This window comes from Acanthaster planci, linkage group LG19, assembly GCF_054643075.1.
Source record: "Acanthaster planci isolate LZ-2023a linkage group LG19, COTS_SCS, whole genome shotgun sequence".
Lineage (NCBI taxonomy): Eukaryota > Metazoa > Echinodermata > Asteroidea > Valvatida > Acanthasteridae > Acanthaster > Acanthaster planci.
In genome coordinates, this window is record NC_141795.1 from 3,522,960 (window position 1) to 3,544,733 (window position 21,774).

General features: G+C 42.4%; 3 protein-coding genes across 4 annotated transcripts; 2 read left to right on the forward strand and 1 right to left on the reverse strand.

The window, feature by feature from the left end:
* Positions 1-280: 280 nt before the first annotated feature.
* On the forward strand, positions 281-5,802 carry mrpl1 (mitochondrial ribosomal protein L1). 2 transcript variants are annotated; one of them, XM_022224599.2, is made up of 8 exons: positions 281-423; positions 2,052-2,181; positions 2,654-2,933; positions 3,278-3,358; positions 3,673-3,856; positions 3,998-4,101; positions 4,604-4,685; positions 4,974-5,802. In XM_022224599.2, exons 1-8 carry the CDS (start codon positions 351-353, stop codon positions 5,111-5,113), a joined length of 1,074 nt encoding a protein of 357 aa, XP_022080291.1. In that variant the 5' UTR covers positions 281-350; the 3' UTR covers positions 5,114-5,802. The 2 variants fall into 2 exon arrangements, with proteins under 2 accessions (XP_022080291.1, XP_022080301.1); XM_022224609.2 differs by having other exon boundaries at positions 2,052-2,163.
* Positions 5,785-9,689, reverse strand: dnajc12 (DnaJ heat shock protein family (Hsp40) member C12). Its single transcript, XM_022250130.2, has 4 exons — positions 9,147-9,689; positions 8,600-8,818; positions 8,143-8,275; positions 5,785-7,788 (listed from the first exon to the last, which is right to left on the reverse strand). The coding sequence occupies exons 1-4, from the start codon at positions 9,222-9,224 to the stop codon at positions 7,703-7,705; spliced, it is 516 nt and encodes a 171-aa protein (XP_022105822.1). The 5' UTR covers positions 9,225-9,689; the 3' UTR covers positions 5,785-7,702.
* Positions 9,690-9,923: 234 nt separating this feature from the next.
* Positions 9,924-21,732, forward strand: LOC110973619 (uncharacterized). The gene is made up of 8 exons (XM_022224558.2): positions 9,924-10,247; positions 10,946-11,164; positions 11,521-11,777; positions 12,149-12,301; positions 12,492-12,639; positions 13,579-13,848; positions 14,091-15,077; positions 15,308-21,732. Exons 1-8 carry the CDS (start codon positions 9,935-9,937, stop codon positions 15,814-15,816), a joined length of 2,856 nt encoding a protein of 951 aa, XP_022080250.2. The 5' UTR covers positions 9,924-9,934; the 3' UTR covers positions 15,817-21,732.
* Positions 21,733-21,774: the final 42 nt, after the last annotated feature.

Genomic DNA, 21,774 nt, shown 5'->3' on the forward strand with positions numbered 1-21,774 from the left:
AAGGGCATAATGTAGGCCGGGTATTCGGGCAGTGAATCTTTTGCTAGGGTTAAAACGTCTTTCTGCAACTAAAGGGAAAAATGGCAAGTGAAATCAGTTTTTTAGCTTGTATCATGAGGCCATATCGTGCATTATTTGTCCGTCCTTAGCTTTTCACATCGTCACATCATGACATATCTACACGTAAATTACTGCTTTTGTGTATTTCATTAGGAGTGGGGGTGTTCCTACACGTACACCCTCCTTTCTTCTAAATTGGACGCTACCAAAACATTGAAGTTCACTGCACTGTGCATGCTGCTTCGGATCGGAAGGCTACGTCTTTACGTCTATGGGAAAACAAATTCAAGATGGCAGCCTCCATGAGCATGATGAGTGTCAGAGTAGCTGCAGCTATTTCAAGGAGTTCAAGCCATGCTAGAGGTTTGTATGATTTGATTGTGACTTCTTGGAAGGATGTTCTTTTTTATGTGAGTCAACAGATCACTTGCGGTTTTGGGGGATTGTAAATTTGGGGACCCTGTTCCTTTTTGTTAATCATCACGATCATGTGAATTCAAAATGATTACTAGGCCTAGGTCTAATGCCATTAGACCTAGGCCTATCATTTTGAGAGAGCTACATCTTTTGAATTCACCTCGGGAGAAACTGTGACATCATGCTTAATATCTGTAGTGTAGGTTTAATGTTATCAAAAAAGGGCAGGGTTTTGAGGGGAATTTTGAGGGGAAACTGTGAGTGTTTTAACATGTACCACACGTGTGATTCAAATTTGCATGGTTAGTTTACCAGTGAGAAAGTCACGTTTTCTCACAATTTAGGCCTAGGCCTACAATTTGAAGTTTCCAAAAAATAGGATCAGCGCAATAGAGAGAGTGTTGCCTTTGTTTTTTGGGGGGGACTTACCAGTTTTGCAAGATTAAAATGTCAAAAAACTGGGGAGGGGGTCCAAGTATACAATTCCCCGATTTTTTAACCCTAAAATTTATCCAGAACTCTTGAGATAGTCCTTCCAGCTAATTCAACTTCAACATGTTCAAGTAGCTAGCCTAATCATGCTAGTTAGCATGCATGGCCATGATGGTTAGTTATAACTTAAGCATGTTCAGACATCGATGTCATTGGTGAAGTTAGTTCATTGTTCGACATTCAGTGTTAAAGAAGAAACTGTTTGGTCCTATTCCAAGGATGAATAAGTAACCAAGGTCCATTGCAGAATACCCCGCCACCCCGTACTTCCAGGCCACATAAAAAAACATTAAGTCTTTTGCGAGTTAACTTTGACCCAAATCTAGTACACTGCGTTCTTTAAATTCATGTGAACATAACAACTTGAATTCTCCTTTTTAAAACCACTATTGCTATACCTCGTGATTCGGCTTATAGGGGCCTACAAACCTTACAGGTAGCCGTGTACATGGGCCCCTAGTCCCAGTAACTTGGACCCTACAAATCACTCTTTTAACATTTGGACATGGTCGGGTGATAGTAGGGTCCAAGTACCTTCCATAGGTTTTTGCTTCCATTAATTCATTTCACTCAAAAAAGCTCTTACACTGAATCAAAATGCTCCGAATCCACCTCCAAAATGGTCCTTAAACTGTCTAATGCACCTGACTGAGGATCAAATGAGAATCAGAGGTTCCAATAATGATGATAAGCTTCATACACCCTTGGGAAGAAAAGAGAAATCTCCCCTTCATATCGGAAATGGTCTTGTCGTTGAGCGCAGTGTCGCCATCTTGTTCAAATAGCGATTTGAACTCCATGTTAATGTCCTGGAGACAATGTCACAGCACGCTGGTAGCAGACCATTCACAAAAAGCATACCCCGTCGACGACTGATTTTTGAGTGCCGCAATGTCCTGTGTACAGTTTCAATTTGATCACGACTACCGGACATACGGTGACTGTGGGCCTTCGTGCATATTTGTGCTGTTAAACCGTAGGATGGTTAAAAGACTTAAACCTATAAACTGTATCAATCAATTCGAAGTGTAAGAAGTATGCATACACAATTTGTACTCTAGTCATGTCACCTTTCATTGCAGGCTTGCGGCACGTGCGCCACAGACTCCAGCAAGATGTGATTTGCAGCTTCCATTGCCAAGCGTCAATCTCCGACTCCCAGCAAGGCAGCAGATCTGTCTTCACCAGCCCAGGGTATTTGCAGAGTAGAAGGTATTGATTTATGGAGCAATGCAAACTCGGTTAATCTAACTAAATTTTTCATTCTGTTTAAATAGAAAAAAGCTGCTTTGTTCTCTTCTCAAATCAGGGTTCATCTGGGATCGATGTGTCTGCCTGTCCCTTCTTAGTCTGTGGTCTCCCAGGACAAAAGTTCTGAAACTGACATCCCTCAGTGCTATCTGAGGCCATTTTTTACTGCTCCCAGTATTTTGGAAGAAAAGGTGAAGACTTTTTCACCAACGTTAAGGATATAGGTAAAAGTTTAGGGCTTATAACTTTGAACAAGCAAAATTGCCTGTCCAAATTTGGTTTTGTCTGTCCTCAGGACAGATAGACAGGTTGCCGGATGAGACAGTGTTTCAAATGCACATTCAGGTTTTGATGAATTCTACAACTCTGAGCCTCAAGTAAGATTTTTAGTCAGTGAGGTGCTTTTCACGGATAAATTTACTGGTTTTCACAGCTTCTCAAGCATTACAGGCCAGGTCAGTGATGAACCAGCTGAAGAAACAGTAGCAGAGGAAGCTATGGTAGTGCAAGAGAGACCCAAAGACTATCTAGCCTGGAAGCCAGTGGACGATGTCTACCTCCACATGCACTACCCACCACAGCTGAAATCATTCCATGAGGCTATGGAGATACTGAGGAAGCAAGACACCTGGATGTTTTGTCGTCGGCGGAACAAATACGCCGACCGCACGGTCACCATTTCAGTCAATCTGGACATGGCCCTGAAGAAGAAGGTGTGACAGTGCGGAGAGTTGTGGTTGTGAGCACTAAGTCTGAGTCAGCATTGCTGAGTGTCCTGTTATTGTCATTGACCCGGACAGGACTCATAATGATCAGTGATTAACACCCAGAGTCAAACTCACACTCAACCAGTGGACTCAGACATGGCAATTAACAAAGAGTTTGTGACTTCGGCAAATGATCAGTTATTCACATTTTAATCAAATTAAGCTTCATTCAGAAATTTTTGCTTAAACAAATCATCTGGAAAAGTCGAGTCTTTAGTCCTGTTTATGTGGATACAGTCAAATGCCCTTTCATTTCATTATCAACAACCTCTTGTTTTTATCTCCTTCAGAAATTAGTGGATCCATTCCAGAGTATGTTGATACTGCCACATGCTTTCAAGCCAGACAACACAGTACTCTGCTTTGCAAGGGTGAGTTTCATTGGTAAAGAATAGATTCAAATATTCAGTCTCTTCTGGCTCAGAATTACATTAGGAAATCATGGTAATGTCATAATATAATAAATCTAAATAATAAATTATCTAAATCATTAAATGTCTCTAATGTTGAACCCTTTTTGGAGTTACATGTAGTCAAAACTCCTTGTGAATTGACTGGGAATCTGGTCATTATTAATTTAACCGGGGTTGTTTGTCTGGAATTCACAATGTCAGTCAAGGTTTAGGGAACCAAATGGAGCCTGGTAACTAATGAGGTCGTATGTTTACTGTACTGTCCTCCACAGGGTTCAGACGCACAAGTTGCTATAGACGCCAGGGCAGACATAGTCGGGGGTGAAGAATTGGTCCCCAAGGTTCTCTCCAAAGAAGTCAAGGACTTTGATTACTGCGTGTCGTCCCCAGACATGATGGCGGAGCTGGCACCTCTGAGGCAGTTGTTGAGGAAGAGGTTCCCAAACTCAAAAAGAGGTAGCAATCTCCTGATTTATTTCTATGCAGAAAACTTGTAATTGAATATTTGAAAAATAAGTATTGAACACATTAAAACATGACCACTGAAGAAAATGTCTCTTGTTCTTTTAAATTGAATTAAAGAATTGTTTATCACAGGATCGGTTGGGCTGGATCTCCCAAGCATGATACACAGATACAAGAAAGGACAAGAGTATAAGTGTCAGATTAAGGGCAAACATGTCAACGTTGCAATTGGCAAGGTAACACAACCTTTTTTTGAACGCTAGCCCTGTCAAATACAACAGAATTCAGCAGTGGTGAAAAGTTGTTGTTACTGTAAGAAACGTTGGATTTAACAGTCCACACTATTGGCAGAGGCCAAGGTAACCGGTAAAGTGCACAATGCAACCAAATCCACTGTTGCATTTTGTTGTACTTATGAAAGATTCCATTTTCAGCCGTGTTGGATTTTGTTGCATTTCACTGGATCCTTTTGGGAAAATAATAAGGGATCGGGTAAAATGAAGCCTTTGACTAAAGTTCCCCCCAAAAATAATTTTTACGAAAGTCACCTGTTGTTATCTCATTTATTCCTTCAAATTGTAGCAATTTTAACCCAAAATACTTGTAATTCTCTAATAAGTCAAGAAAAGTTACAAGAAGACTGTAGATCTCAACATGTAATCTCGCAAGATATCATCTGATGAAATAAAAAATAAATCACCTTGAATAATTCTGTCATGACCTTTGCCCTTTAACCAGCTGAGCCTCACCAATGACCAGCTTGAAGAGAACATGCAGTGTATCATCACTGACATCTGCAAGCATAAGCCACCAGAGTTTGGTAAGCACCGATGCTGACAGTTTATACTTAACTAAGTACATGAAGGCATTTGGTAATGTTTTCACAGGTTTGTGTTTAGCGATTGCTGACAAGTTGCTGTACTTAGCCCATTTGCTCAATTTGGTCATTTCTCAGGGCAAGTTCAGCACTCCCTGTAGTGGATTTTTTTTTCATTTTTTGACAGAGAGGAAAATTGATTTAGCCCTCAATTGGCCATAGTTGGAGCCTGAAGTTTTACTGAGGATATTGATTTTTTTTTTAAATATGTATTTCTGAACTTTTTGCCAGGACCTTTTGTCACCAAGTTGACGATCAATGCTTTCCTCCTGGATGGAGTGCGCATCAACTTCGAGAAATACCTCCCAGCACCAGTAGACGAACTTGAAAGTGTGGGATTGAGCTCTGAACAGGAGAAAGTTATACTTTGACTTTAGGGTAGAGTTTACATTTAAAATGATGGTTTAAGTTTATTGTATCTATGTCATGGCTCACGTAACAGCGCCAATTCATTTCGTCTTGACGAAGAATGACAAAACATTCTTACATTGCCCAGATTAATTGATCTAAAATGTCAGGTGCTAAGTGTTGCTGTTCTGTCTTTTGGTCATGTGATTTCTCTGCCTGGGGCATTCAAGTGGCCAGACCTAACAAGCATATGAGAGGCCACAGTTTCCCTTTTTAAGCATTGGGGGTGAAATTTATCAGGATTTGTCCTTCTTTAGGATTTTCCTCAGGATTTTCTGATTTCGAGATTTTTCAAATGATCTCTTTGAAAATCTTCAGAATCCCAACTTTACCATTAAGGTGCTTTTACATATAAAAGTTACATTTACTAGAAATGGGTGTTCTAAGGGGTGCCTTAGGCAGGTAAAAGTGTATTCGATACACCCAACACTGCTGTATGGTTATCATTTCATGGATTGTTGTTTCCTCCAATCACACCCCCCCCCATGCATGCATGACAGTTAGCAATTGGAAATGGATAAATGATATGGCCTATCTTCAGAAAAAAAAACTTTTCAAAAGCTCATCTTTGTATTTTAATACACTTATTCTCTGATGTTGTCACTGTCCTTGCAAAACACGTGTGTAAATAAAATTCATGAAGAAACAGAAAGTATCAGTGGCTTTAATCATTCACAGGTACATTTACCTTGTGCACATTGCTTTGACTACAATCGGAGTACTACAATTAATTCTTGATACATTTATATATTGTGAACAAGTACTCTGCCAACATACACTCGAAATTCACAATACTTTTCACTCACTCTACATCCAAGACTTCATCTACTGCAGTGAATGGTTAAATTGGACCACTTACAGATGGTTCATGGTTATGCGTTATCATCAAGAGGTGCATTGTTCCATTACAGCAACCTCTCTGTTGGTTGAGATCACTTTGTTCATCCCGGTTCACACATAAGTCTTCTTCAAGGATCATTATCATGAATCATTGCTATTTTCTCCCATTTAATGCCTTTATTACAGTGTTCAACTCAGCGAAACTTGGCTGAGAAAATGAACTTAAAGTGAAGCAAACATCCTTGAAAAGACTCATTTTGTGGTATCAAGGCCAGTCATACATTTTCACCTGCGTTATGCACAAAATGCTTTACAAAAACACCTCTTAAATCTTTTCACATAAAGTTTTGGATGACCAGTTTGTGAATGCCTTTCTTAATTTGTAGCAATAACAAAACTAATAAGCCATACATTTATTCTATTTGATATATACCAATGTATTTAAATCACTACGAGCATTACAATAAATAGGAAAAAAATGTACAAAGTATAAACAAAACATGCATTGCCCTTAAATATGCAGGGTTAACAAAAACCTCCACCTTGATTTGAATAGTGAATATCTTTGAATTGAAAATAGTACATTAAACGGTTTCACTTCATTCTGAAAATGGATGGCAAGATCATGTGTCTTAAATACGGCCTGGAAAATTCTATGAAACATTTGTATCAATCTCACTAAACCCTGCCTTTAGATTGCGAAAATATACATCTGATGCATACATTATTAGGGGAAAAAATGGCATTCAATAAAATTCAGCTATATAATATGACTTTTGTGAAATCTTGAATGAACATCAACTGGGCAAATGGCCAACTTTATGCCATGGCGTATGACATGGCATGCCATACCTAACTCTGCTGGTTATGTATTACCAGTGACGTAGCTAGGATTTTACTGGGGGCACAAAGGGGGCACCAGCATCTTATTGGGGGGCACCAGCATCTTATTGGGGGGCACCAGCATCTTATTGGGGGGCACCAGCATCTTATGGGGGGGCACCTGCTTTCAGTGGTGTGGCTTTTGGGGGGCAAGTTTTTGTTAGCCTTTTTCAATATCCATTCATTTTTTTTCAGTGTGGGGGGCACCGGGAATTTATAGGGGGCACATGCCCCCCAGCTCCCCCTTCCCACTACGCCACTGTGTATTACATGTTATGCAGTAAGTAAGTCTGTCACTACAACAAATTCCGAAGAAACTCGAGAAGTCAGTTTCACTGCATAAGACCACTGACAACCAGTAGCCATTGCAAAGCCTATACTTGACTAGTAAGTACGACTTGAGGGCATGCATGTGACCTTAAACAGCATACATAACTCACAAAGGGACCATTTCAATACACAGCGCTACACGTATCACAACCTTTACAGCTGACTAAGTTATCAAGGTAGATACAAGACATGAAAATCAAAAAGGATACTTCCAGGTAACATCTGATTACCTCACAATTAAACAAAGGCCTGCTTAAGATGAGAGAGTGTTGGGATGTGTTACAGATAAATTCACGTCATGGAACTCGTGCTTATCCTTGTCCAAGTTATCTAAAAAATATTTGTAGAACTGCATGACAATGCATGAAAATGATCCAAAGTGAACTGCATGACGAATGTACATGTTTTGCGCGAGCCGTTCGTATGGCTCAAGTTATATGTTATTAACCTTCCTATGAGAATACGGCTGTGAGAAGATGTTGATGAGTACAACCTCAAACTCATAAATTATAATTTCTGAACTTCTGGAGGATGTCATTGGCGGGCTCCCTGGTCCAACTAGCAGGGATGAATCGTCTGGACTGACCTGAAGTAAAAAAAACAAACATGCAACAAAAGCACATTCATAAGTATCTAAAACAGTTCGACCATTCTTATTGGTCGAGAGCTCAGCCCATCTGGGTCCGTCGTCAAAGGGGGCCATAGGGGGGCCAGGCTCCCCTGGCAGGAAGCTGGCCCCCCCAACGGTAAAAAGTATAAGTATAAAAAAATCTGTTTCGTTCTTGTGATGTGGCCCCCCTAGCTGATACTGTGGCCCCCCTTTACGCCAAAGTGCCGACTGTCAAGCTGAACTAATGTAAATTCAACCATGTTGATCTTCTGTATATTGCTGAAAAGTTCATTTTCACGCCGGCATAATCTGTAACAGGCAGCATCTTACCACAGCTTGAAGGAATCGCTGTGTGTGTACAGGAGGACGCATTCATGTCACTGTCCCCAGGAGATTCGGTGAGGTTGTCTGGGTCTTCCTCTAGCATCAGGTCTTTTTTCTTCTTCACTGCCCAGTGCATGGACTGCCAATAGCAGAAAGTTGAGTTTTGTGTGAAACAGGTACAGTAGAAATCTGCGAACATTTCTCTAAATCCAGGACCAGCCAAGTTTCTACTCCCTTGGTACAGGTTCATTATCAAGGGACTCTTCAGATCATGCAAACATATCGATCACAAACAGAAGATGTGATGTGTGGCGCATGAATTTCTGACACACGAAACAGTCTTTTGTTGAAGAAACTTTCTTTCCGAGCATCACAATACGCATTTGTCAATTTGCCTCCTATCCTCGAAAAGCACTAAATCTATCACTACATCATCACACACATGTATGACTGAATTACTCACAGTATGCATGGCATCCTTCATTGAAATCCAGGAACTGTACGGGACGGCGATTCCACTCCGCCTCCAGAAGTCATACTCCTGACGTCGTTTATCATCCGTCAGGATGTCCCGGGCTCGTTGCAGCTCAGCGAATCTCTTTGCTGCATTTGGATCATCAGGATTCTTATCCGGATGGGCAATTAGTGCTTTCAACTTGAATTCAGTATTTATTTGCTCAGTCTGTGGACAGGAAAACAGGAATTTACAAATTTAAATAACCAAGGTTAATAATAATATGTAAAAGAATGGAATGACGCCATTCCAAAGAACTGCAATTGTAGGCCTACTGGTGGACAAAAAAACCAAAGATTAATTTGCGCTTGAATAAAAATTTCAAAATTTACTCTTAAAAGATTGCTACACATTCTAAAACTAAGACTAACTCTGGTTAAAATACATAATGACTTTCTTTAGTTTTATAATTCTAAATTTCAAACAAAACAAATTGAATTGCCAACTGTAACACCATTGGTGCAAATCCACTGATGACCTTAAATTAAAAACTTACTGTGGACAACTCATCGCACCCCAGCAACTTGTAGAAATCATCTTCATCCCTTGCCTGTGCATTTAAAATATCATCCATGGTTGCAAAATTAACGTGATGGCCTTGTATTGTAAAGTGGAGTTTGCTCCTTTTAACTCAGCCAATTGGCAACGACCTGAACCTGGTAAGTCGAATACATTCAGAACCGGCATTATCTGTGTCCTTGCTCGTCTATAGTATCAGTCTCTGTCTATGGTTGTGCCTACCAGCAACAATTCATGCGATCTCAGCCTCGGCTTTAACTCAACTGACTCAGCAAAATTTATCCTCAATAAAGTTGACTTCTGTCCACTGAGAACAAAACCTGTCTAGGTGGATAATTCATTCAAAATCTGAACATGCGTCGATAGATATGTCTCTGGATAACCTATCATCAATTAGAGGTGCAGATAAACCAAAAGTTTCAACCAATCAGGACCATTCGTCAGTCCACTACTAACGTTCCACTTGATGTTCAATGCACGGAAGTGACAGGCGATCATGTTATATAATAGAAGACCCCTCTGGAGATAGAACAGCGAAGATCGCCAAGGACAAGGACATAATATCGGTAATAAAATACAAGTTGTATAAATATCTCTGAAACTATACAATAAAAGACATATATTTACAATTTAAAAAATTTTAACTTGCTGAGCTTAAACATCAAGTATTGCGATTTGTTATTTTTTATTTCAAATACAATCTGACCACTCCTTTTTTATGCGCTGTGAAAGAGCTAACACGTAAAGGGTCAATTTAAGTTCAACATGGCGGACTTTGCCGAAAGAAGTTCTTTGGAATCGCCCAAAAAGCGTCCCCGACTCGACGCTGAAGGGTCAAACGGCATTCTGTCAGACGACGTCGACAAAGAAATTGGCCTTTTACCGGCTAGCCATGAAATCAACTCACTTTATTCGCCGAGAGGTCAACATTTTGAAGGAAAACACCCCGTCAACTTCGACCCCGAATCTGGCGCTGGATTCGAACACGAACTTCCGTCGGACGCAACCCAACGCGATAACCTCGACAACGTCCCATCGCATTTCGATATCGATTTTCTTCCAGCACAAACAGATTCATGTAAGAAAATAAGGTTGCCATCGACTTGTATGGTTTTAATTACCGAAATTGTTTTGGCATGTTTGTTTGCTTTTCAACTAGCAAGATTGTAATCCTATCAAGAGAGGGCGCTGTTTCAATTTGTTTACATGTAATTTTTTGGGGGGGGGATTATTTTTACAATCCCTTTCATAATCATTTTAGGTAAGTTCCAACTTATGGTTATTGGGCCCGCTTCCCTTTGTTTTCCCTCAAACATTAAATTCATGCTGCTTCACCGTGTTCACTGCTTTTTTACCCTAACAGTCCCAAATCGTCCAATTTCAATACGATTTTACATACACCCTAGGAGGTTAGGCTTAAGTTCAAATAGGCTAGGCCTAATTTTCATCCTAATAAGGAAACTTTGGAATCAAAAATTTAAACTTAGCGCTTTGGCTTTTGAGAGCTGCTCTCTCTTTTCAAATGATTGAGTCAGTGTGTCATCAAATCACTCATTCCCCACCCCTTCCGCTTTGAAAGAGTGTGATGTACTTGTACATGTCTGCACTTTCATGCTGTTCTTGTATGGACCCATGGGCAACACACACAGTGCATTTATCCTCATACATGCGAGGCTGCATTATCAAGGAAGGAGTTTGATCAATGATAAATTCTGAAAGCTTTATAGCAAATATGCACAGAGATACAGGTTTCAATTGAATTTTTTTTTTCCCTAGGTGAGCGTGACCACTGCCTTCCATGCCAAACGTCTTCCAGCAGTCCACCAGCCTCAGACACTAATGCCTCAACGGGTCGGGGCAGCTCTGATCGTGTGGAGAGTGATGAAGACAAAGAAGATGACAGCAGCTCTGGTAGTGGGGAAGGTAGTGTAGCCTCCTTGGACGAGGAAGATCTAGATCTTGGCCTGGGGGAGTGTGAGCTGGAACAGCCAAAAGGTATTTGTTGACAAAACTAACTTGAAATCAAGCTTGGAAACTTTGACTTGTATCATAGATTTTTAAAATCCCTTTGCACTATGGGTAGGCTTAAGTTGCTTTTCAAGTGGCATCAAGCCCCTTGAAAAGCAAGACTGAGATTCGTAGCTTCCAATGTTAAAAATATTCATCATGATCATGGATAAAGCCTGGGGAATGGAAAGGTTCTTCATGTATACCTTTGTGTTCAAGTCAACCTCATTTGATTTCAAAATTACCATTCCTAAATGGTGTATCTTGGCTCTGATCGTGAATATGCATGAAGTACGTCTGCTCACGTCGCTGAATTCACTGGGATGGACTTGCTTTGTGCCTAGGTCCCATGGGATGGCTGCAGCGGCAGATGATGTCGGGCGCGCATCCCCGCGCCATTCTGGCCCGCCTCCTGCCCACTGTCTCTGCCTCCCTGCCCGAGGACCTGGACGAGTTTGAGGTGTGGTCCATTATCGCTGACTACTTCCAGATGCTGCGGGAGCCTCCCCGCCGCAAGAAGCTACCGGATGTTAACACGTTCGATGATGCCCTGAACCTGCTGCGGGTCTCCAAGAGGATTATGGTGCTAACAGGAGCTGGGGTGAGTAAGAAAACACCCCAAGTCATTATATGTAACTCCTGAAGTTGTTCTGCGTAGGCAATTTTTCCTAGGGACCTATACAAAGTAGAAGAAGCCAGTGGCAAATTCATTATTCTTCAATTTTCAGGGACACCAATCCCCTTGTAAAACAACAGTGGCTCTCATCTTTGTCCAACAAATCTGGATTTTTAAAGGGTGTTAACTGGCGTTAACGCTTTTTTTTTGTTTTGGTAATCTGGAGTCAATTTCTGAGCAAAACCGTGACTCCTTAGTTGATTTGGAATCAATTTCAAATAGCAGTAGTGACCCCAAGCCTGATAACCCCTTGAACACTACCCAACTTCAAAGCTCCCCTTGTCCTCATTTTCCAGGTGTCAGTGTCCTGCGGCATCCCCGATTTCAGGTCCCGAGACGGCATCTACGCCAGGCTAGCCGTTGACTTCCCTGACCTGCCTGACCCACAAGCCATCTTTGATATCCACTACTTCCGACGGAACCCAAGACCCTTCTTCAAATTTGCCAAAGTAATAACAGGAAACTGTAGATAACATTGCAAATATTTTCTTTGTAGGATTAATACTCTTTTGTGCATTAATGATTAGAATGTTCGACTGACTGACAAGGAATTTCACTCATTGTGTCAGATATGGTACAAAATATCAAAGGCATGCTGTGACTAAAGTTAAGCACTCTATGCCTTTTTGTCCTTCCCAGGAAATCTACCCTGGCGAGTTCAGACCCTCCTCTTGCCACAAGTTCATTGCCCTGCTGGAGCAGCACGGCAAGCTGCTGCGTAACTTCTCCCAGAATATCGACACCCTTGAGCAGGTGGCCGGAATCACCAGGGTCCTCCAGTGCCACGGTGAGTCCTGCATCAGTTGGCATGGGTGCGCCGACCTTGCCGTCTTTGCATGGACCCGAGAAGCAGAAACTGGTCCACTTAGTGCAGGTTGCGCAAACCTTGAGTGGACCGAGCCAGTTCCAAGCAAGGTTCCCCTCTTTTAGAAACATGAAGAGAAACAGCCAAGGAACCCACCAACAAGACATCAGCTTGAAATATTGTTCACATTGCAAGAAAGCACAGTCATTGTCCGTTTGGCACTGTCACATTGGCATTGATCAGCATTGCAGATCACCATTGATGGAGCCCCATATTGTCAACCTATTCCCACCCATTCACTCTTCACCCCTTGTTGTCAGACAGCCCATTGAATTGTCCAGTGCTGAAGACTAGCCACTTTGGAATATCTTGGCTGCAGCTCGAGACAATGCACAAGTCTATTTAATTGGCTATCTGCCTTGAGCACTCCCTCTTTGGTTGGAAAGAGCCAGGTTGGTGGGGAATGTTCATATTGTTGGTAGTAACGCAACCGTAACACAGTTGCAATTCACAGTTGTTCGTAAACCAGCAAAGTGCAGTTCCCACCAAAGGAACCTCGTCTGCATGGAAAATAGTGCCCTCTCTTGGTCCAGCTCGGGGCTCATAGGCCGTTATCATAATGCTGCCATGTTTGTCTTGTTCCCTGTAGACCCATTGGTGATAGTAATACAACTTCACAAATTGATAAAAAGATACAGAATATTTTCCCTTTCAGCCTCAGTTGGGTTATATTTGTTATTTATAATGGCAAGATGGCTGCCCCATGATAGATGTCTGTAGCCTCGAGTTAGCGGCTTCCGTTGGCACAAGTGTTATCTCAGCCATGGCCGGCCAGCTCCTCCATGGCTTATTTTGGAGGGTGAAGCTGACCGAGGGTTCACTCAGTTCTGCTGACAATAAAACTGCTGGTATTCCACACAGGCTCCTTTGCCACCGCCCGCTGTACCAACTGCAACTACCAGGTCGATGCGGAGGCCATCCGAGCCGACATCTTCAACCAGACGGTACCCCTCTGCCCGCGCTGTCCCCAGGACCCGGAGGTGCTGGCTGTCATGAAGCCTGACATCGTCTTCTTTGGGGAGGGGCTACCCAAGGACTTCTACCACTGTTTGGAGGAGGACAAGGAACAAGTGGATCTACTCATTGTCATTGGGTCGTCACTTAAAGTGCAGCCGGTTGCTACCATCCCTAGTAAGATCTGGAGTTGTTCATTTGACTCCAAATTTGTTTTTGATGGAACCATCCTGGAATATCCATTGTTGTCCATTCTTATGATTTGACAAGAATCCTGCAAAATCCTAGAAAACATCGGTGGATTTTTAATGGCCTGGGAACATTTGAGCTAATGCCTGTGCAAATGAGCTCATTAATGGTCAAAAGTTATGATCCTATGATGCTGATGCACTTTTTCTTTTATACTTCCTTGCTCTCAGATACCATACCTGGTCACGTGCCCCAGATTCTTATTAACAGGGAGCCACTGAACCACATGAACTTTGACATCGAGCTGCTGGGTGACGGTGACGTGATCGTCAACGAGATCTGTCGTCGACTGGGTGAGAGCTGGGATCAGATCTGCGACGGCAAATCCTTGGTGGAGACGTCAGAAATGCCTGTCGTGCCTGACGAGGACAGCTGCAACTCTGCAGACGAAGAGGCTGAAATGGCAATGACTCCAGAAAAGCTCGAGAGAGGATTTGAAGTTGCCGACAGCACCAGCTGGATCAGCGGATCTGAACAACGGCAAGAGGAGGTTCACCATTTAAATGAGGAGCAGGATGTGTTTCAAGAAGTTGGAGACAAGTCGAAGGCTGGAGAGACTATGAACTCTAGTGCTCCAGAGAAAGTTGTTCCAGGCCCTTTGGGGCTTCCAGAAACTCCTGAGTCAGATAACGTAGGACTGACAGGCAAAGCAGCAGCAGAAACCAACATATCTACTTCAGGCAATGGGCGTCTTGATACTTGCACAAGTGAAATGGCCGGATCCCAACAGGAAAAGAGACTGTCCCAAAAATTTAGAGAAACGACTGATCAGCTGCACCCTCCTAGGGAGCCCAACTCCAAGCTTCTTCGAGACCAGGATTGTCGGGACAAAGCCCAAGAAAGCAATGGTGCTCAAAACTCTGACATTTCCAGCACGGTATATGAGGATGGAAGCAGGACTCAGGACACTGAAGCCAGTGTTGAGTCAGCAGATAACATTGTCGTCGCAGAAAGTGGGCAGAGCGAAATCAGTGAGACTAATGAGGCTTTGAGTCAGGAGGCTGAAAATAGCGGCAAAGCTAGTGGTCGCGAGATGCCCGGCGATGCAAGCAGGTCACAAGATGTCACTGCCATCTTAAAGACGAAAGATGAGACAACTCCTAGTGAAGCCCGTTCCAGAAGAAAGCGGCGAAGCAGCATTGCCCTGTATCTAGAAGGTGAGTTTCTTCCTGCGGGGAAACTACCATGTCAATTTCCAAGAAAGGGTAAAAGTGACTTAGCTTGCTGAAACAAGAATGCGTGGAAACTCCAGAGAACGAATATACGGGGTGTGCCCAATCAGGAGAGATACCCTTTAGGTTTGTATGAAGTCATCGTCTCACACAAGCATGCTAGTTTTTTGTCAAGTTTTATGAATTTCTTGTTGTGTTTTTTTTTGTGAACACAGCATCCTCCTATCTCTTTGTACCTCCAAATCGCTACATCTTCCACGGCGCTGAAGTCTTTCCCCCATCCAAACCAGCAAGCCCCCACACTGTCTATACCGATGGCCCAGACAGTGACAGGCACAGCCCTGGACATCCAGAGAATCGACACAGCGGTGACGATGACAGTGCTTCCCATCTCGCGGACTTTGTCGACCACAGCGAAACGCCGTCCACCAGCAATGTCTTGATGGACGACCTCCTGCAGGGGGAAGCTCTGCCGAAATCAGAGGGCGCTGCGGTGCACTGTGGGATAGATGCGACACACGGCCGCAACACCAGTCACTTTCTACGAGATGAGAAGCTGCCAACAGCCGAAAATTCTGAGCTGCCACCTGTGAAGGACTCACAGCGCAGTCAGGACATTTCCCCGGCCATTCACAATTCGTTGTTGTTGCTGGAAAATTCGGCATTCCGTGCTGAAAAAGACGAAGCTGTCTTACCTTGCTCCGAAAAAGTTGACTTTAGGTGAGTTGACTCAGAAAGATGTAATGTACCAAAAGCTGGAGCATGTTTAGTCCTGTGTAAACATATGAAGAGACAAAAGACCAAATGTTGACCTTGGTACGTTGCAACCACTTTTCTTCCCCAAATAGCATCAAATCAAAGTTTTCTGTATAAAGCTCTTCATTTTGACAAGAACTGTTTGGTGTTGATAGCCGTAAGGTCTGAAAGTGCCCACAGATTCAATTTTTTCCAAAAAGCAATGTGAAAAGTGAGACCACATCCTCCCTCCCCACCCAAAAAAAGGCATAAGCCTAGATTTACCCAAACCCGCGGCAATCCCTGGCCTCAAACTGCGCAAGGTATTTTAGGATTTGGTAAGATTCATTGCAGACAGTGAAGTGTGCAGGATTTGTCATGGGCGTCCTTCAAAGTGGGAAATTACGGAGGGTTCTGGGAGGATATGTGCTAGCAAAAGATGCCTGGCAAGTTGGTTTCAGCATCTGAAAGTCGTCACAACCCTCTTGTGAAAGCAGAGAGGTCATTTTTCAGGTTTTCAAATTTGAGGCTGAGATAAACTCTGGCTGAACTGTTGATTCAAGGATTGACCACCTGAATTGGCCACTTAGAACCAGAGATATAGCAACAGTAACACTCACAATGTATTCAAGCACCATACCATGCAATTAAATCCTATTGGCCATTCGGAGTTTTTATATTCTGCATTTGACGTTTGACATAGTAAGGATATTACTACTTTCAAACTGTCTGCGAAACAGATTAACAACCTACCAATATATTCAGATATTCTTGACTGGTATTACACCTGACGTTTACAATGAACAGACCTACTGACAAGTTTTGTACCATACTTGCAAGTCACTGACCCCGTGAAGTGGTGTAGACAAGACATACCGTACCATTCTACACCCATGAAAGTTAATAATGAACAGTGATTTCTCCGTTACACTTTGTTACAGAATTCTCAGACAAATACCCCTCTCATAGCTGATTCAGAGTGTCTTTATGTATGTACAGAAATATTTTTTGAATTTTTTAACTTTTTACCTCCAGTGTACATAGAAATTGTAAATACTCTAAATCGTTCGCATTATACAAAGAGGAGGCATTGATTGTATTAATTACACAAAGTGTGAATTAGTTGCACTGTAGCTGTAGATTTTGAAGTATGAGTGATAACATGTAGTGTTCATATGGGTTAATTTCATAGAGCTGCTTAAGCACGAAATTTGCTTATTGAGCGCGAGAAAACCTTGCTTGATAAATCAGGTAACCTGCCACAACTCCATGTGATGTATATTGTTCAGGGATCATATTTAGCTGTCTTTTGGTTAGCATGACAATCAGGTAGAGTTTGAGCTGGTAACCCTTTGTTTTCTTAAGCAAGTTTTTTCAAGCTTAAGCAAATTTTGTGCTTAAGCAGCTTTATGAAATTGGCCCATGTATGTGTGTTGTGTGATATCTAAAACCTCTTCTGATTTAGATACGTGTACCAGAAATGACCCGAGAGGGTATCAGGGACCCAACGTCACAGTGTCGTTGTTGATAAATGCAGCGTCATAGTATCGCTGTTGTTCGGCAAACAAACATGCTAAGCAAGAGAAATGAGAGTCTGCTATGTGGTGTAGCTTTTAAATTACAAGTGTTGCTTAAGCATCAGCAGAGAATCAACCAAAAGGTGCGATCATATGCAATTTTAAGTTTGGGTCGAGAATACTGAGTTAATGTAGATGTGCAAGTACCTGTATATGTAATATGCGCCCCTCATGGTCTGCTCACGAGGTCCATAGAATTGAAACAGTGATTCTATTACTTTTCAGTCTTTGTATTTGTGCATATAGTGTAATTGGACCACCAGAATTAGAATCCATTACTGCGGTGGCGCAACGCTCGTGGACAGGTGTTACGCGCGCGTTATATGCCTCTTTGACCAACAGGGTGTCGTGATTTGCCAAATGCACGCGCGCATCAAGCTAAAGAATGTGCGTGTGAGTGCGATGCAACTGCAGTTATGGCGTCTAATCGGGTTAGATTATGTGGGTTTTCCTTTCTTGCGAATGATATTCCTACATTTAGTAACTAAAGGCATTATCTGATCTCAAAAGGGGAAAGGAATCATGCTAATCAGTGTTTGAAATCAGCAGGGACACTTATACCGATGTCAGGTAGAGAGGGGGTCCTGAAATTGTCGATTGTCAATTGCATTGGATGGATAAACTCGCCTCTGTACATGCACTTGTCATAACTGCTTGCCTGCATTGGCACTAGTCCCACTAGCACGCATGCAAATTATGCAAGAGTGCAAACATCTCCATTCGAGGACCTCCTTCTGTCCTTTCCATTCAGTCTGGAACAGGAGAGGGCTTATGTGGGTCATTCCGTGAGATTGGGGCACAATTTGTGACGGAGTCCTTGTTACATGGGTAACTTTTACCACCTGTCATGACCTGTAGAGTAGGTCATTTACCCTGTAAAAATAGCACACACCTCTGTATTCAGCCTTTCAAGATGTATAACAATGTCAATTGGGAATCCACATGCACCTGTGGAGGGAAATAGCTGTTCATTTTTAAGGAACCCGTGTAACAATGGACACTCTCACAAATTGTGCCCCAACCTCATGGAATGACCCATGTTTACATATCAGTGGTATCCCTTTGCTTGGGACTTATTGGCCGCACACTGCACATTTTATGCCCGCATGGGACGTTCTGGGCACGTGCACCAATTTCTGCTGGAGTTTAAGATCTTGAACAGAAGTGTTCTTACTTCAACTTTATGCCGAGGTTTCCCATCAGATCTGTACATTGTACATGGTTTTCCAATGTGGGGTCCTCTCCCAACCAACAGTCATGTGACTTTTCCTCTGATCAGCTGATTTCCTCGTTTTTCACTTCACACTCATGGCATTGACAATTAAAGAACACTGTACAAAGTCTTGTAAGGAGTGGAATGTCCTCGTTTTTGTCAAAACCCAAGATGCACACCTGCAACCAAGGATCGTAGTGTTCCTACTCAATGTCTTTTCAGCTGGTGGGTTGATTGCACAGTGATAAATCTTCCTCCTTTCCATTGAGAGTGGACATGATGCAATGTAATACAGAATGTGACTTCATCTCCCGCGTAGTATATCTCAGAGCAGTGTTGTAGTCAAGACCACTGGAGACCTCCACAAGACCTGACCAGCCCAAGATCAACACAAGACCTCCGGTCTGAATTGAAGTCACAAGCTATTCAAATGAAGTGCAACAAAAGCATTCCTTTGTCATTGTTCACCCTGTTACCTGTGACTGGTCTTGACCATGGCCTTGTGCATGGTCTGGTGTCTGGTCTTGTGATGGTCTTGACCATGGCCTTGTGCATGGTCCGGTGTCTGGTCTTGTGATGGTCTTGTCCATGGCCTTGTGCATGGTCTGGTGTCTGGTCTTGTGATGGTCTTGACCATGGCCTTGTGCATGGTCTGGTCTTGTGATGGTCTTGACCATGGCCTTGTGCATGGTCCGGTGTCTTGTCTTGTGATGGTCTTGACCATGGCCTTGTGCATGGTCTGGTGTCTGGTCTTGTGATGGTCTTGTGCATGGTCCGGTGTCTGGTCTTGTGATGGTCTTGACCATGGCCTTGTGCATGGTCCGGTGTCTGGTCTTGTGATGGTCTTGTCCATGGCCTTGTGCATGGTCCGGTGTCTGGTCTTGTGATGGTCTTGACCATGGCCTTGTGCATGGTCCGGTGTCTGGTCTTGTGATGGTCTTGACCATGGCCTTGTGCATGGTCTGGTGTCTGGTCTTGTGATGGTCTTGACTACAACACTGTCTCGGAGCTGTTGCAACAGCAAAAATCAAAGGGTATGTTACACACCAGTTGCAATGGGGGCATGGCATTGTACATGTATGCACACACACACGTCTCCTCAGATGGCATTGAAGTTTTCATTTTCTCTACAGAATAGCGGGGGATGTGCGAAATCCCATTAAAGGTGGCAACGTCAGTGGTATATTACAATGCAGCGCAAAAAAGTGAAGTGCTACAAAAATGAATGGACTATTTTTGATCGAAAAACAGTATTGCTATAAGTATTTATTTCATAGAGTATTTGATATGTGTCATTAGAGTGTATATAAATGTTATAGTTGGGCATGTTACACGTTGTGTACAGAGAAACCTCTGAAGGCAAACTGTTCTGCAAACAGCTGGTCTTATTTCTAGTTTTCAAAAGAAGTGTTTAAATTTGAGTGTTTAAAAGTTTCAGAATGAAGCAACAAAGAGTAGTTGACAGTGTCTACAAATAAGGCATCAAAGTAAGCTCCTCACATGCTTCGTTGTAAAAGTGAAGAGGAGAATTGTGAGAGGCATTTGTGTGGCGCCTTTAAGGCAGAATGAAGAGGGCATTATTTCTGGGAATCTCTTGAAATTTCTGGAAGTATAGATGGGCCATGTACTGAAGAAACTCTGCAGTCTTCAGGCGATATCCTGGTGTATCAAACCAGTTGTTGCATGCAGTGATGCGATGTAGGGGTGGTGTACCTTTGCTGTTTTTTTTTCGTCACAAGGTTTCTTCAATATGGGCAGTTCACAGTAGTGCGCCTCCAAAAGTTTGCAACGCGTTGGCCAATCACAGTGTGCGAAATCCGTCGACCCTTTCCAAACGCGGATTGGGTCGACAAATTTCGCGCATTGTGATTGGCCAACGCGTTGTAAACTCTTGGAGGCACGCTATTGTGAAACACCCCTATTGTGATTCAACCTAACGAAATGAGTCACAACTAGCCAGGGCCACTTTTGAGTTGAAGACCTTCGACAAACTTTCTGCTCAGTGAAAATAACAGGAACCCTCATCATAGGGTCCATTTTCAAGAACATAGTCGTACATCCTATCAAAGAGCTGAGATCAACTGGAAAACACATTCTTGAATCAAGACCACATCATCTTGATGCTGGCACCTTCAGCCTTGTGCAACTACCAGGGGTTTCACTCGATGAAGTGGATGTGTTCATCGGGGCTAATAACATATATAATAACATATATAAACAGGCTTGATTCAGCGTACTTAACGGTGACACACGAGCATCACTGTTACAATCTAATACACCTAAATGTCATGTTAGATAAGTTCTGGAGATAATGGGAGAAACGTGGTAAACGCTTCCATTCACGTCACTGCATGTGTTTTATATTATTTAAGACTGGAAGACAAGTGGACACGTCAGGTACGTGTACCTCAAGAGATAGAGACAGTTAACAGGCCGAGTTTTGACACATTCTCTTCACGTGCATCTACCTGTAGGTGTAACTCAGAGTGATTTCTGGCCGTCTTCAAAGGATTACAGTTGTGGAAATCTGTTTTTAAGAAGTGTAAACTCCTGCCGTGTGGTTTTTCTTTAAAGTTAAAAATAATGTGTTGAGCCTGTGTGATTAACATAAAATAGTCGATTATTTATGAATCAGTAGCTCACATCAAGCAGGCTTAAGTTGTAATTCATTATGAATCTTGACGAAAACCGGTAAACATTTGGGGAAAGTTGCCTATTGTGTCAACCCCAATGTTCCCGCATGCTGTAGACCTGTATTTGAAATACTTCAACTGTTTTAATTGTTTGTATATGCTGATAGTACATGTATATCTTTATTGTCTTATAATTTAGTCATAAATTTGGATTTGGATTGCATGAAAGTCTGATTTCACTTAATATGTAGTGCATGCCACATATTTCCTATTCAATACAAATATTAAACACAGAACAACTAGTTTTAAGGTCACACAGTTTAAGTTACTTGTTCTGGCTGTTTGCTTAGACAAAATATTAGTTTGAATTAGTTTTTTTATTGTGTAGGCCATGTTTAAATTAATGAGTAGACGATTTTATGGATGTTATTTTTGTGATTTCTTATAGACGGAATGAAAATAATTTTATTTCTGTACAATAACGTGAGTGTTTCTCGTCAAATCCTTTATCAAACGCCTACTGG